Source organism: Caenorhabditis remanei, chromosome III, assembly GCF_010183535.1.
Source record: "Caenorhabditis remanei strain PX506 chromosome III, whole genome shotgun sequence".
NCBI classification, from domain to species: Eukaryota; Metazoa; Nematoda; class Chromadorea; order Rhabditida; family Rhabditidae; genus Caenorhabditis; species Caenorhabditis remanei.
In genome coordinates this window covers 2,558,785-2,573,385 of record NC_071330.1, presented here as the reverse complement: position 1 = coordinate 2,573,385, position 14,601 = coordinate 2,558,785, and the positions used below count along the sequence as shown (strand labels likewise).

Sequence of the window (14,601 nt, the reverse complement as noted above, 5' to 3'; positions counted from 1 at the left end):
AACCAATTTTAAGGAACTTCTTTCGCCTCGTAGACTGAATCCGGTTGTCGTCAGCGAGGACGGTTGATTTCATCAATGATCAACACACGCAGATGGCTCAACACGTTGAACAGTTGGTTTGTTGTCTCTCTACTCAACGGAGTGAACGGTTTTTGACCTGGCTAAAATATTCACTTTACAGGTACTGAAATGGACGAGTTGGAAAACTTACGAAAAATCGAAGGAGTGAGTGAATCGTCACTCCTTGGACGTTTTGGGCTGCCATACCAGTTGGCGCAGTGATGGCACAAGACTCCTTGTACCCATAGCGGCATCGCACGTGGTTGGCGAATTTTTGCAGTATCACACTGAAACAATGTAAGTTTTTCACCCAATTCAAAAATATCCAAAGACGTCTTCACAAAAATTTATATACGAGTAAAAAATCAGAAATAGAGTCAATTTCTACTCGAAAATTTCTCACTGTTGTGGCATTTCAGCAAGAAGGTTTACCGTAAAAGCTATAATAGAGGCTCACCTGCTTGTTCGCAGCGGCATAGTTGTCAATACTCGGCCCGGCCTGGCCCGGGCAAATTGGCACGAAAGTCAAATTTTCAAATTTTTTCAAATTTTTCGAATTTTTTTTCGAAAAAGTCAAATTTTCGACTATGATTCAGAATTAGAAGAAAATCTGAAAAACAGTCAAAAATGGTCACATTTTCGATAAAAAATTGAAAAAATTTCGAAAAAAAATTAGGTCATTTTTTGAAGCCGGGCCTTGAAAATTTTCTACCGGCCCGGGCCTTGACAACTATGCGCAGCGGTATATCTCGGTTCCCAAAGGAAATATCAAAAAGCTGTTAACTGACAAAATATAGTTTAAAATTCAAAGAATATTTCTTCAGTTGAAAAAAATTTCATATCTTTCACAACAGCCGAGCTAGGAAGCTCCAAACTTTTGGGTTTTACGGTAACTACACTTCCAATGTACTAATTTGACTAACATTCTCTCTTTGTTTTTCCAATTTTTTTTCATATTTTTCTACCAAAAACAGAATTAATATAAAATTGTTACTCACCTAAAAAGCCAGTTAGGAAATAAATAAATAAAAGATTAGGAATCAATAAAAATCACGAATTTCCAGAAAGGAGAATTCAAAAAAAGGGGGTAGAACAGCAATCGGCCGCTCAAAGGAGAGAATAAATGACAAACAGTTTTCAAAAGTTTCATTCTCAATGTTTGTTTTCTCTCAGTAGGCGTGTCCAGCTTCCGACAGGAAAAATTGAGTCATAGAAGAAACCGTCTCAAAGGGAAAAGGAATGAGAGAGAAATGTGTGTCATGATGTCGGTATCTTTGAGGGTTCGGTTGTAGGAACTTTTTCATATTTGAAAAATTCAAAAACGAATTTGAATTCAGGACGGAAACTCTATAGAAAACTATAGTTCGACGGAACTAGTAATCTCTAGAGATGAGATATATCCAAGCGAAAAAAATGAGTTTGAGCCTCCCGAAGTTTATTTTTTCCATAGACGGACTGCCACAGTAACCACAAAACACTACGGTAATAAACATCAGTCTTGCAATGGTAGTCCTTGAAGTGTCCCCTTTCAAACAATCGAAACATTTAGCCCTTGATGCTTTCGAGTCCGTAGATTCTGAATCTGAAATAAAATTCTACTAAATCCATCTGTGAGCCGAGTTATGACTCGTTAAACTGTTCCTATGATGAAGCTTTTCCAGATGTCATCCATTATTAAAATGTCTACCGAAAGGTATCCTCTTCGGAAAACCTAAACCGTAGCAAACGTTTGACGGGTTTCATATACTCGTCTCACAGATGGATTATGAAATATTTTATTTCAAATTCGGAATCTACAGACTCGAATGTATCAGGAGCCAAATTCTTTAGTCGTTTGAAAGAGGACGCTTCAAGGATTTCCCTTGTTACAAATCCATAACTCGAAAACGAAAAAAAAACAAAAAGGTTTTTTACGTGAAGAATTTCTAAATTCTCAATTTCAGCTCCAATATTTTCTATACATTTACACGTGACCTCCCACCATACCCTGGTTTACTTTCCGATCATGTTTTGATCTTTATCTCCACGTAGCTCTCTATTCTAACCCCCTCACTATTCCTCGATATCCAATTCGAGTCGAACCTCTTCTGAACCCTTCTCAAATAGTGCATCGCAGTGTGTGATTTGTCTGTAAGTTTTAGTGAAAAGGGGCGGAGCCTAATTTCCCCTTTTCCAGAATCATGCTGAACCTCAAATTCCTTGGATTCTGCGTGATCATCGTCGCTCTTGCTCTGGTCTTCGCTGATAACGATGGAGGCGCCGGCGACGCGAAGAATGCGGTTGCAAGTGGAAATGGGAGTGCTGCGATTGAGATCAAGGTACCGTATCCACTACTGTAGATCAAATGAAAATGAGATTTTAGGGTCAAGTGTTTTGCCCATCAAAAGAAAACCAGGTGACTGATTGTGGAGAAGGATCGTTTGCTCACACTCACAAATGTTGTGGAGACGGTGAAAAAGAGTGTTGTTTCGCTCTTCAGGTATGTTGGATACTGTAGTTAGCCTTCCGGTTACTGTAGCTGGTTACTGTAGCCGAGATGGGATGGGTACATCACCTAGGATCAGTATATCGTATACTGTACTTTAGACAGGATTACGATCGGATAAGGTAGTTTGCTAGAGCGATAGTACTGTATTTGCTTTTTAGTTACTGTAGCTGGAGTACCCTCGGAGTACTGTAGATGGAATTGGATTACTGTACCCAACATTGGGATACTGTACCTAGGACAGAGGCGCTGGTAAATGTAGCTTTGCCCAGATTACTGCTTCTGGTTGGGTTACTGTAGTTAATGCTGGATTACTGTAGCTATTTATAGGTTACTGTAGCGTGCATCGAGTTACTGTACCCAGAAAACAATGGTAGACACTTTTTGCGATTGGGACATTACTGTAGTTATGTCCGGATTACTGAACCCAAGATAGGATTACTGTATTTTAGGATCACATTTCTGTCTAAATACTTCCAATCCCCCTTCCCCAGATTTCCAAATATCCTATATTTTCCAGGTCTGGGTCTACATTGCTCTCGCCGTCCTCGTCCTCTGTATCATCATCTCGACAATCATTGGAATCTTCTGCTGTTGCTGCAAGAAGTAGTCGATCCCTTTCTCTGAATTACACAGCCAAACGTTTCATTATCTTGCTGAGGCAAATGAGTAAAATAAATATTTATTGATTATTTATGTGTATTGCGTAACGGCTGTAGATCGAACACAAATTATTTCTAGACGGATTCAGATTCGACGCAAAATTTTAATTTTCGAAAATCAACGCTATTTGAATTTGTTAAATTAGTCGAAAAATCGATTGTCACTACTGAAAATGCCGAGAAGAATAAAAAACAGTGAAACTGAAGGACAGAACAAACATCCAAGGACACAGGAATTTAGACCAAATGTTAGTTTTTTTCTGTTTTCAACTTTGTAAACAAGATTTTGATAGAAATATGTATACTTTTTTTCAAAAAAGTTGTTCCGGATTACGTGATAACTCAAACAATAGATCCGAATTCATAAAAACTATGATGATTCACTTTTTATCCAACTTTTTTGTATGCTAACATCTGCCATCTAGCAACAGAATTCATTGTAGAAATTTCCAGACACGTCGACGTCAACGACCCTACGAACGACCATCACCTACGAAAAACGAGAGCCCAATGTGTGAAGAAACAAAAACGATTAAAAAACGAAATCCCTATAGAATATCGAAAGAAGAAATTGAGAATTATAAAGAGATGAAGAAGAGAGCTTTTTATGTATTCCTTGTTTTTGTCAGGATTTATATATGGAGAACCAAATTTGTCGAGCTTGGTAATCATTCAAAAACGTACATTCTCTGAATAAATTCGTTTTTTTTCAGAATTTCTCAACAGTATTATTTTTGGGTTGCTAATTGCAGTGGCACAAGCAGAGGAGAGGGTTTACAGAGAAGAAAATAAAACTAACTTTTATCAAATTTTATGGTTCTTCTGCATCTTCATATTTATTTTTCACTTTGAAGAGCTAGAAAAAATGGATAAGATTACCGGTGGAACAATGGCTATTAGTCTATGCCGCAAACTGATTTCAACATTATTTGGATCATTTCTCGGAGCGTATATCGGACAGTTTGAAACCATATTAAGTGAGTTGGATTCGAACTATGTTCTACTGATATTTAAGCTTTTCAGGAGACGAACATGTTGGTGGAGCCACTGGTGGAATGTTAGGATTCGTGATTGCAGAGGTTTGGCTGAAACATTACCCGCCTGTTTCTCGATTCGGAAAGAGAGAATTTTGAGGTCTAAATGAACGTTTATTTTTCCTTTCTTGTATCAGCTTAGGCATGTTTTAAAATGTGAGAATTGTTCATGTTCGTTTAAATCAGAAAAATATTTTAAACACCTACCAGGTGTCAGATTAATTTTTCATTCGTTGAAATATTTTAAATCATATAAATACAGGGATTTAAAAACATAAATTGTTTGAAAAAACAGATTTCGTTCACTATATGTATCTGAACAACACCTCTTGTTTTTCAGTTAGTAAACCAGTTTTATGAAACGTTGGTTGGTTTCTTTTTGAACCCTTCCAAAAATATCATTTTTATTTCTGCATTTATCGTCGAATTACGAAATTTGTTTTCTAATTCTGAGTGTTTCTATTGGATTGACTTGTAATTTAATATGAAAAAGGTTTGTAACATGCTTATTAGTCTTTTTTTAGATGCCTAGAAGACGGAAGAGTTTTGGAAATGATGTGCATGGTAAACAGACGGGAAACCCAGAAGGCACAGGAAAGGTTAGTAGATTTTTTTGTTGTTACATTTTTCACTTATAAGTTTCAATATGGGCTAAGAAAAAAACAAAATCAGTGTCAAAATATTATAATCTGTTAATACCATACTTGCAAATTTCCGGCCCGGCCCGGCCCGAAGACCCGGCTTCAAAAAAAGGTGCCTATTTTTACCTCATTTTTTAATTTTTTTGAAATTTTACATTAAAAATTTAAGTTTTGCATAACTAGCTTTTGATTGAATTCTGAAGTATAGTCAAAAATTCGACGTTTTTGGAAAAAAATTCAAAAAAATTCAAATTTTCGTTCAAATTTTTAGTTCAAATTTTTAAGCCGGGCCTTCGGAGGCCCGGCTCGTCCTGGCCCGGCCCGTTGCAAATATGGTTAATACAGGCTCCTAGACGACGGGCTCCTAGAAAACGGCCAGTTTCTCGACGACAAACGTTCACTGTAAACTTCAAGTGCCCAGACCCTACGGATACTGAAAGCCCGATATTTCAAGCCAACAATGCTGATTTTCACAATTCACCAATGGTTGGAAACAGCAGATCTGGCGTTTCGATTGAAGAAATGAACGAATACAATGAAGAAAAGTGGAGAATGTTCTATAGATTCCTAATGATTGTCAAGTTTTATATATGGAAAACCAAGTTTCAGGAGATTGGTAATTGTTCAAGACGTACAAGCATTTAAAAATGAATAACTCGTTCAGAATTCCTCAATAGCGTTATTCTTGGCTTGATAACTAGTGCGGCGCAAGCAGAGCATAGAGTTAACCAATTGGAAAATGAATCATTATGGAAAATATTTTGGTCTCCTGCTTACTTTTACCGAAGACTTTTGTTTATTTGCTCCAATATTCTAACCCTATACTTTTATCTTTTCATATTTGTTTTTCTGATCATGCACATTACTCAAATTTCTGAATTGGAGAAAGTCATGAAACTTGTAACAGTGATGAATAAGATATTACTGAAAATGTCCCTTCCGTGTATTGGAGCAACATTGGGAGCATACTGTGGACATCGTGAAACTATATTGAGTGAGTCTATAGTGCATTTTCTGATATGTGAATGATCTTAAAAAGTTACTTACTTCAAAGTCGATGAGTGCAGAACGGTTCTGACTATTTGATTTACAAACCTCACAAAAATTTACATTACGAGACATCCAGTGACACGATTTTGAAGTTTTTTTATTTTATCGCAACTAATAGCGTCTATATTTCTGATAACTACTGTAAGTTCGCTTTTTTCAGGGGACGAATCTGTCGGTGGAGTTGCAGGTGCACTTTTGGGACATGTTGTTGCAGAGGTTTTGATTAAACAGTTTCCGTTTTATTTTCTCATTACGGAAACACCAATTGCATAGTCTCAGATCATTAAGAACGTTTATTCTTACTCCTGTCTTTGTTTTTATGATAAGTAACTTTAATAAAATATGGGTCTTCTAAAGATTTATTGAAACAATATCAGCGCAACCAATTTTAAAAAACAAACCTGACTACAGTCAAAATGTTGGCAAAAATTGTCTTCGTGTCTTGAAAGTGCCCGTGCTTTCAATTTTCAGTTTGTAGAAATTTTTTGAAAATGTGGGATATTGCTGCTTACACGATGTGATTTGGTGGTCATATAGTGTGGAGTAACGGTCAAACATTTTTCAGCACGACAGTGTTTATTGAACTGAATTTATTGTGGGTTAATGAAATCAAAGACAAACTATGACACCACTGAGAGTTTATTTAGGAGGAGATTAAAAAGGAACCCGTGTGGGACATTGATGAATCAACATAATGGCCCCCGATGAAAGGAGACTACTTCTAAAGGGCGGTGTACAATTCAAAGGTGAGAATGGCCTTCCCTTTTTCCGCAATTTAAGATTATATTTATATACTTTTAGGAGATCGACAATGAGGTGAAATTGTCCATAGGATGGGACGTGTGCTGCAATGTGCATGGAGCTTTTTCCCCAAGCTTCTTAATGCTTCCTCTCTGGTCCGGTGCACCACCCACCATTTCTGTTCCTTTGAATGTCCAGACATTTTCCATGATTGCGTCACTTTCCCCCACTGAAAATTTACATTGATGCATCTCTTTGAATTCCAAACTTACGAGTGAGTTTATGGAGAGTTTGGAGGAGAGACGACGTCCTGGACTTTCATCGAAAAGGTCCCAATTGTCCAAAATGATTCCTTGTTTCCTGTAGTCGTCGACGAACGTCTCTTTCTCTTCATCGGTGTTCACATCAGATGGCCATCCACTCGCATACTGAAATTCATAAGAAGTTTGAGTCTTTCTGAAAAAAACTTACAATTTTGAGGGCGATCATCTTGTTCATATAAGAGGTGAACAATCCGCCTTCTCCACTAGCATCGTTTTTGGCCCATGATTCATACTCCACTGCCTGAAAATTCGGAAATTTTAACGATTCCTAATCTCAAGACTTACATCGTAAACGTTGGTAATTTTGTAACCCAAATCCAACGCTTTTCTTATTTCTGCGGTGGTGAATGTCCCTGTGAAGGCCTTCTCTTCATCCGAATGAATGCAGCTGAAATTTTATTGTTATCATAATTAGTGGAAATTGTCAACGTACCTCTGCACAGGGCGAAAAGAAGTTTCCCATTCGGCTTCATTGCGAGTAGCGGTAGCTTCAAGTCCCTTGGTGGAAGAATGCGGCAAGCAATGAATCCTTTCCAAAAAATCCCAAACTTTGAGTCATTTTCATCATCCACCATTTCGACATTATTGTTCTCCTCTTTGTGAATTTCCACAAACGTGCCTGAAAACTTTCAGACATTCCAGAAAGAAGGGTTTACTACACTAAGAAGCAGAAGCTTGTTTTCTCCAATTTCTCAGAACAAAATTATCTAATATAGCTTAAAATTCCAAGAACATTTCTTCAGTTAACAAAAATTTCATATCTTTCACAACAGCCGAGCTAGGAAGCTCCAACCTTTTGGGTTTTACGGTAACTACACTTCCAATGTACTAATTAGAAAAACATCAGAAGCTTATTCCTCAATACAAAATCATCTAACATTATCTCTTCAATTTTCCGTTTTTTTCCTTTTTTTTCTACCAAAAAAAGAATTCATATGAAATTGAAACTCACCTCATCAAAAAACCAGTTAGAAAATAAATAAATAAATATTCGAACTCAATTAAAATCAAGAATTTCCAGAAGGGAGAATTCAAAAAAGGGAGTAGAACAGCAATCGGCCGCTCAAAAAAGAGAATCAATGAGAAATAGTTTTCAAAAGTTTCTTTCTCAGCAGGTAATGTTTGTTTTCTCTCAGTAGGTGTGTCCAGCTTCCGACAGGAAATGTGAGTCATAGAAGAAGCCGACTCAAGGAGACAAGGAATGAGAGGGAATTGTGTGTCACGCTGTCGTTATCCTTGAGGGTTTGATTGTGGTAACTTTGTTTTATATGTATTTGAAATACTCAAAAATGAATTTGAATTCTGGAACTTGTCAATAAATTAAACATTATTTTTTACTTGAATAAACTGATTCTGCGATTATAGCATTTGGTTTTAGGGATAGATGTTTCTAGAGTTTCAGCAATAATCTGATTTTATTGTCTGGTTCCCGCAAAACTCAGGTTTCCTCTGAAAATTTATCTGTATTTTTCCTATAAATTCTGATATGCTAAGAAAATCTGTGTTGATTTCTCATCTTTAGCGAGATAACTGCTGCTTTTGCTTCAAAATATAAAATTTTCAAATTTTGCCTCACTCAAGAAATGCATACAAATTGCGCTTCACAGACACGCCTTTTGAACATGCTTCTTTTCTTTTGACCATTATTTTCCCCCGCCAATGTCCCTCAGAGTTCGAACTTGATTCTAACCTATTTATTTACAGAACAAAGAAAACAAGAGAATTATGCTGATGATCGTCGTTGCATCCTCTTCAATTCAGCAAGTGCCAGTCGACACGCACTCCATTGCACAGTCTCCACGTCAACGATCCGTGATGTCTCCAGGGAACGCGCTCCAGCGATTCATTCCTTCTGTGACGACCACCACTCCATCGAATGTCATTCCTTGGCTCTTGTGCACAGTTATTGCTTCCGACATGACCACCGGAAACTGGTGCCAATATCGTTGGCCATTCGTGAACAATTTACGATCCAGGTACACAGTTTTCCGGTTATCCAGTCTAAAGATAAATATTTCAGATCAGGTTGTATAGGATTAATGTTACCTTTCGAGCACCACATATTCCCGAGAGTAGCGAATCAAACGAGCCATCACACCGTTGGCCAATCCCTGGAGTGGCAAGTTGTGTGTCACCATGACTCTCTTGCCAACAACCAATTTTAAGGAACTTCTTTCGCCTCGTAGACTGAATCCGGTTGTCGTCAGCGAGGACGGTTGATTTCATCAATGATCAACACACGCAGATGGCTCAACACGTTGAACAGTTGGTTTGTTGTCTCTCTACTCAACGGAGTGAACGGTTTTCGACCTGGCTAAAATATTCACTTTACAGGTACTGAAATGGACGAGTTGGAAAACTTACGAAAAATCGAAGGAGTGAGTGAATCGTCACTCCTTGGACGTTTTGGGCTGCCATACCGGTTGGCGCAGTGATGGCACAAGACTCCTTGTACCCATAGCGGCATCGCACGTGGTTGGCGAATTTTTGCAGTATCACACTGAAACAATGTAAGTTTTTCACCCAATTCAAAAATATCCAAAGACGTCTTCACAAAAATTTATATACGAGTAAAAAATCAGAAATAGAGTCAATTTCTACTCGAAAATTTCTCACTGTTGTGGCATTTCAGCAAGAAGGTTTACCGTAAAAGCTATAATAGAGGCTCACCTGCTTGTTCGCAGCGGCATAGTTGTCAATACTCGGCCCGGCCTGGCCCGGGCAAATTGGCACGAAAGTCAAATTTTCAAATTTTTTCAAATTTTTCGAATTTTTTTTCGAAAAAGTCAACTTTTCGACTATGATTCAGAATTAGAAGAAAATCTGAAAAACAGTCAAAAATGGTCACATTTTCGATAAAAAATTGAAAAAATTTCGAAAAAAAATTAGGTCATTTTTTGAAGCCGGGCCTTGAAAATTTTCTACCGGCCCGGGCCTTGACAACTATGCGCAGCGGTATATCTCGGTTCCCAAAGGAAATATCAAAAAGCTGTTAACTGACAAAATATAGTTTAAAATTCAAAGAATATTTCTTCAGTTGAAAAAAATTTCATATCTTTCACAACAGCCGAGCTAGGAAGCTCCAAACTTTTGGGTTTTACGGTAACTACACTTCCAATGTACTAATTTGACTAACATTCTCTCTTTGTTTTTCCAATTTTTTTTTCATATTTTTCTACCAAAAACAGAATTAATATAAAATTGTTACTCACCTAAAAAGCCAGTTAGGAAATAAATAAATAAAAGATTAGGAATCAATAAAAATCACGAATTTCCAGAAAGGAGAATTCAAAAAAAGGGGGTAGAACAGCAATCGGCCGCTCAAAGGAGAGAATAAATGACAAACAGTTTTCAAAAGTTTCATTCTCAATGTTTGTTTTCTCTCAGTAGGCGTGCCCAGCTTCCGACAGGAAAAATTGAGTCATAGAAGAAACCGTCTCAAAGGGAAAAGGAATGAGAGAGAAATGTGTGTCATGATGTCGGTATCTTTGAGGGTTCGGTTGTAGGAACTTTTTCATATTTGAAAAATTCAAAAACGAATTTGAATTCAGGACGGAAACTCTATAGAAAACTATAGTTCGACGGAACTAGTAATCTCTAGAGATGAGATATATCCGAGCGAAAAAAATGAGTTTGAGCCTCCCGAAGTTTATTTTTTCCATAGACGGACTGCCACAATAACCACAAAACACTACGGTAATAAACATCAGTCTTGCAATGGTAGTCCTTGAAGTGTCCCCTTTCAAACAATCGAAACATTTAGCCCTTGATGCTTTCGAGTCCGTAGATTCTGAATCTGAAAAAAATTCTACTAAATCCATCTGTGAGCCGAGTTATGACTCGTTAAACTGTTCCTATGATGAAGCTTTTCCAGATGTCATCCATTATTAAAATGTCTACCGAAAGGTATCCTCTTCGGAAAACCTAAACCGTAGCAAACGTTTGACGGGTTTCATATACTCGTCTCACAGATGGATTATGAAATATTTTATTTCAAATTCGGAATCTACAGACTCGAATGTATCAGGAGCCAAATTCTTTAGTCGTTTGAAAGAGGACGCTTCAAGGATTTCCCTTGTTACAAATCCATAACTCGAAAACGAAAAAAAAACAAAAAGGTTTTTTACGTGAAGAATTTCTAAATTCTCAATTTCAGCTCCAATATTTTCTATACATTTACACGTGACCTCCCACCATACCCTGGTTTACTTTCCGATCATGTTTTGATCTTTATCTCCACGTAGCTCTCTATTCTAACCCCCTCACTATTCCTCGATATCCAATTCGAGTCGAACCTCTTCTGAACCCTTCTCAAATAGTGCATCGCAGTGTGTGATTTGTCTGTGAGTTCTAGTGAAAAGGGGCGGAGCCTAATTTCCCCTTTTCCAGAATCATGCTGAACCTCAAATTCCTTGGATTCTGCGTGATCATCGTCGCTCTTGCTCTGGTCTTCGCTGATAACGATGGAGGCGCCGGCGACGCGAAGAATGCGGTTGCAAGTGGAAATGGAAGTGCTGCGATTGAGATCAAGGTATCGTATTCACTACTGTAGATCAAATGGAAATGGGATTTTAGGGTCAAGTGTTTTGTCCATCAAAAGAAAACCAGGTGACTGATTGTGGAGAAGGATCGTTTGCACACACTCACAAATGTTGTGGAGACGGTGAAAAAGAGTGTTGTTTCGCTCTTCAGGTATGTTGGATACTGTAGACCGGATGGTTACTGTAACTGGTTACTGTAGCTGAGATGGGATGGGTACATCACTTAAAATCAGGGTACTGATTGGATATGGTAGTTTGCTGGAACGATAGTAATGTATTTGCGATTAATTTAGTTACTGTAGTCACGCTCATGAATTACTGTAGATGGAATTGAATTACTGTACCCAATATTGGGATACTGTACCTAGGACAGTGTCGCTGGTTACTGTACATTTCCCAGATTTTGGTTATGTTACTGTAGTTCATGTTGGACTACGGTAGCTATGTTCGAGTTACTGTACCCCGGATACGATCAATTTATAGGTTACTGTAGGTTGGGTTACTGTACACAGAAAACTATCGCAGTTACTTATTTTCATTAGAACAGTCTCTCTGAATACCGGGTTGAGCTATTACTGTAGTCATGTCCGGGTTACTGTACCCAAGATAGGATTACTGTATTCTAGGATCTCATTTCTGTCCAAAAACTTCCAATCCCCCCCCCCCTTCCCCTGATTTCCAAATACCCTATATTTTCCAGGTCTGGGTCTACATTGCTCTCGCCGTCCTCGTCCTCTGTATCATCATCTCGACAGTCATTGGAATCATCTGCTGTTGCTGCAAAAAGTAGTCGATCCCTCTCGAGGAGACCCTCTGAATTACTAAGCCAAACGTTTCATTGTCTTGCTGAGGCAAAAGAGTAGAATAAACATTCATTGATTATTTATGTGTATTGCGTAACGGCTGTAGATCGAACACAAATTATTTCTAGACGGATTCAGATTCGACGCAAAATTTTAATTTTTGAAAATCAACGCTATTTGTCAATCAACGCTATCAACGCTATTCGTTAAATTAGTCGAAAAATCGATTTTCCCAGACAAGGAAATCTAAAAACTTGGAGTGATGGACTACTGTAGCCAGTTGTCCATTTGCATCCTTGAAGTCTCTTCCATTCTTGCAGTCGATAGTTTCCATGTCAACAGTAAATTTCGATCTGAAAATATTGAAAATGGTATGAAATATTTTAGTTGATAACCTACTTATAGAGGTCTCCTCTTTCTTTCGGATTCCATTCCGTATGAGTGATGCCATTTAATAAGAAATCCCATTCTGGAGCATACTTGAATCCATTAAGCTGCAGACGTCTCAATTTTCTATTATTTCCCTTAATCCAGTGATGGAGAAACTCATTCAAATCGATTTCATTGAACTGATGTCTGCCGAACTTGGCAATTTCACAATTCAATGCTTTCAAGTCTTCCAGTGGCATGTTTCCGAGGTTTGGAACACGGAGACGGGAGAAGTGAAGAATCTGGGAAAGGAATTTCATTTGAAGACGACAACCTTTGTTCTCAGACTGATTTGAATTTATAGATAGACTCACACAAATTGAAAAATTAACACTGCCGAGCTAGATATGTCTTTAACAATGAGCGTTGGAATCTACAGTACCGATCAAAAAGATGTGGACGTTGGCCGTTTTCAGTTGGAAATGTCCAACTTTGAGACGGTGGTATGGTATCACCGATTGTCCCATCAAATAGATTTTTAATCGATCGTACAGATCAAAATTAGAGGTTCATTTTTGTAGTTGACAACTTTTTTGTACGGACACTCCCTAACAAGTTACGTATCGACAAATCAATTTCTCTCTTAAATGAACCGATTTCAGTGCGATTTTGAGCTGTCCCCTTAAAATGACCATAAGTCTCTAGGGAGTGTCCGTACAGAAAAGACGTGAACTACAAAAATAAAGCTCTATTCTTGATCTGTATGATTCATTAAACTTTTACTTTGTGGGACAGTCAATATTACCATGACACACTCTCAAAGGTGAAGATTTTAAACTGAACACGGTATCACTGATTGTTCCACCATGTAAATTTTAAATGGATCATAATGATAAAATTTAGCACTTAATTTTTGTAGTTGACAACTTTTTTGTACGGACACTCCCTAGAGAGTTACGTATCGACAAAATGATTTCACCCTCAAATTGACCAATTTCAGTGTGATTTTTGAGCTGTCCCCATAAAATGACCATAACTCTCTAGGCAGTGTCCGTACAAAAAAGTTGTCAATTACAAAAATGAAGCTTTATTTTTGATCTGTAAGAAAATAAGAATCTTTCTGGGTGTTACAATCATTTCAACTAACAACGGCCAAAGTCCATATCTTTTTGACCGGTACTGTACCTGTAGTCGAGAACTTCTCCTACCCCTTAACTTGTTGTCACTGTACTTACCTTCTTGTAATTAAAGTCAGGACTTAATTCGCAAAATATAGTGATTCCAATAGTTGGTTGAGTCTTCTCCAATAGATATTCACAGTCCTCGTTTGACAATTCCTCATCTTCTCCTCGAATCTGCATATAAAAGCATTTTTTGAAAATCGGATCACACAGTATCCCTCTCGTTCTCCTCAGTGTATTGATTTCTATTCCAATCGCAAAACCCATCCGGAAGAATATTTTGTCCAAATGTTTCAGTCCAGGAACAAGACCGGATTCAAACTGATTGGAGTTACAATAAATGGTTTTGCAGACTTCGTCCTTGCTACTGTAATAAACGGTTTCAGGTTTTCTAATGCCGAAGAAACTCAAATATCTTAAACTAACCAAACATTTATGCAAATGTTGTCCACCTTCATCTGTCCTACTGGTTGAGGGAATTTAACAAACTCAATAATGAACTCTCTTTCTATATAACTCTTATCAAAGACCGTTATTGTATCCAAACTTATATTCACATCAATCGTCTGAACCGGAATTCTTGCTAGGCTTAGGCAATTCAGTATTCGACGAGAAACTAGAGATAGTTCGAATCTGAAAGGAAATATATGTGTTTGTAACCCAACTCAATTTCTGAAATGGAATTATTGATTTTTCTTGAAAACCCTTACA

General features: G+C 37.6%; 7 protein-coding genes across 7 annotated transcripts; 3 read left to right on the top strand and 4 right to left on the bottom strand.

Moving 5' to 3' along the window:
* Positions 1–50: 50 nt before the first annotated feature.
* Positions 51–474, bottom strand: GCK72_008647 (uncharacterized protein; the record flags this gene model as incomplete). The annotated part of the gene is made up of 3 exons (XM_053726943.1): positions 51–161; positions 212–347; positions 464–474. 3 exons carry the CDS (start codon positions 472–474, stop codon positions 51–53), a joined length of 258 nt encoding a protein of 85 aa, XP_053586520.1.
* Positions 475–2,240: 1,766 nt separating this feature from the next.
* On the top strand, positions 2,241–3,155 carry GCK72_008646 (uncharacterized protein; the record flags this gene model as incomplete). The annotated part of the gene is made up of 3 exons (XM_053726942.1): positions 2,241–2,378; positions 2,423–2,539; positions 3,066–3,155. 3 exons carry the CDS (start codon positions 2,241–2,243, stop codon positions 3,153–3,155), a joined length of 345 nt encoding a protein of 114 aa, XP_053586519.1.
* Positions 3,156–4,072: 917 nt separating this feature from the next.
* GCK72_008645 (uncharacterized protein) lies at positions 4,073–4,340 on the top strand (the record flags this gene model as incomplete). Its single annotated transcript, XM_053726941.1, has 2 exons — positions 4,073–4,184; positions 4,231–4,340. The coding sequence occupies 2 exons, from the start codon at positions 4,073–4,075 to the stop codon at positions 4,338–4,340; spliced, it is 222 nt and encodes a 73-aa protein (XP_053586518.1).
* Positions 4,341–6,729: 2,389 nt separating this feature from the next.
* On the bottom strand, positions 6,730–7,571 carry GCK72_008644 (uncharacterized protein; the record flags this gene model as incomplete). The annotated part of the gene is made up of 4 exons (XM_053726940.1): positions 6,730–7,101; positions 7,145–7,237; positions 7,282–7,384; positions 7,438–7,571. The coding sequence occupies 4 exons, from the start codon at positions 7,569–7,571 to the stop codon at positions 6,730–6,732; spliced, it is 702 nt and encodes a 233-aa protein (XP_053586517.1).
* Positions 7,572–8,798: 1,227 nt separating this feature from the next.
* On the bottom strand, positions 8,799–9,134 carry GCK72_008643 (uncharacterized protein; the record flags this gene model as incomplete). The annotated part of the gene is made up of 2 exons (XM_053726939.1): positions 8,799–8,997; positions 9,043–9,134. The coding sequence occupies 2 exons, from the start codon at positions 9,132–9,134 to the stop codon at positions 8,799–8,801; spliced, it is 291 nt and encodes a 96-aa protein (XP_053586516.1).
* Positions 9,135–11,389: 2,255 nt separating this feature from the next.
* Positions 11,390–12,327, top strand: GCK72_008642 (uncharacterized protein; the record flags this gene model as incomplete). Its single annotated transcript, XM_003093725.2, has 3 exons — positions 11,390–11,527; positions 11,572–11,688; positions 12,238–12,327. The coding sequence occupies 3 exons, from the start codon at positions 11,390–11,392 to the stop codon at positions 12,325–12,327; spliced, it is 345 nt and encodes a 114-aa protein (XP_003093773.2).
* Positions 12,328–12,551: 224 nt separating this feature from the next.
* GCK72_008641 (uncharacterized protein) lies at positions 12,552–14,348 on the bottom strand (the record flags this gene model as incomplete). Its single annotated transcript, XM_003093745.2, has 4 exons — positions 12,552–12,693; positions 12,740–13,011; positions 13,945–14,257; positions 14,317–14,348. 4 exons carry the CDS (start codon positions 14,346–14,348, stop codon positions 12,552–12,554), a joined length of 759 nt encoding a protein of 252 aa, XP_003093793.2.
* Positions 14,349–14,601: the final 253 nt, after the last annotated feature.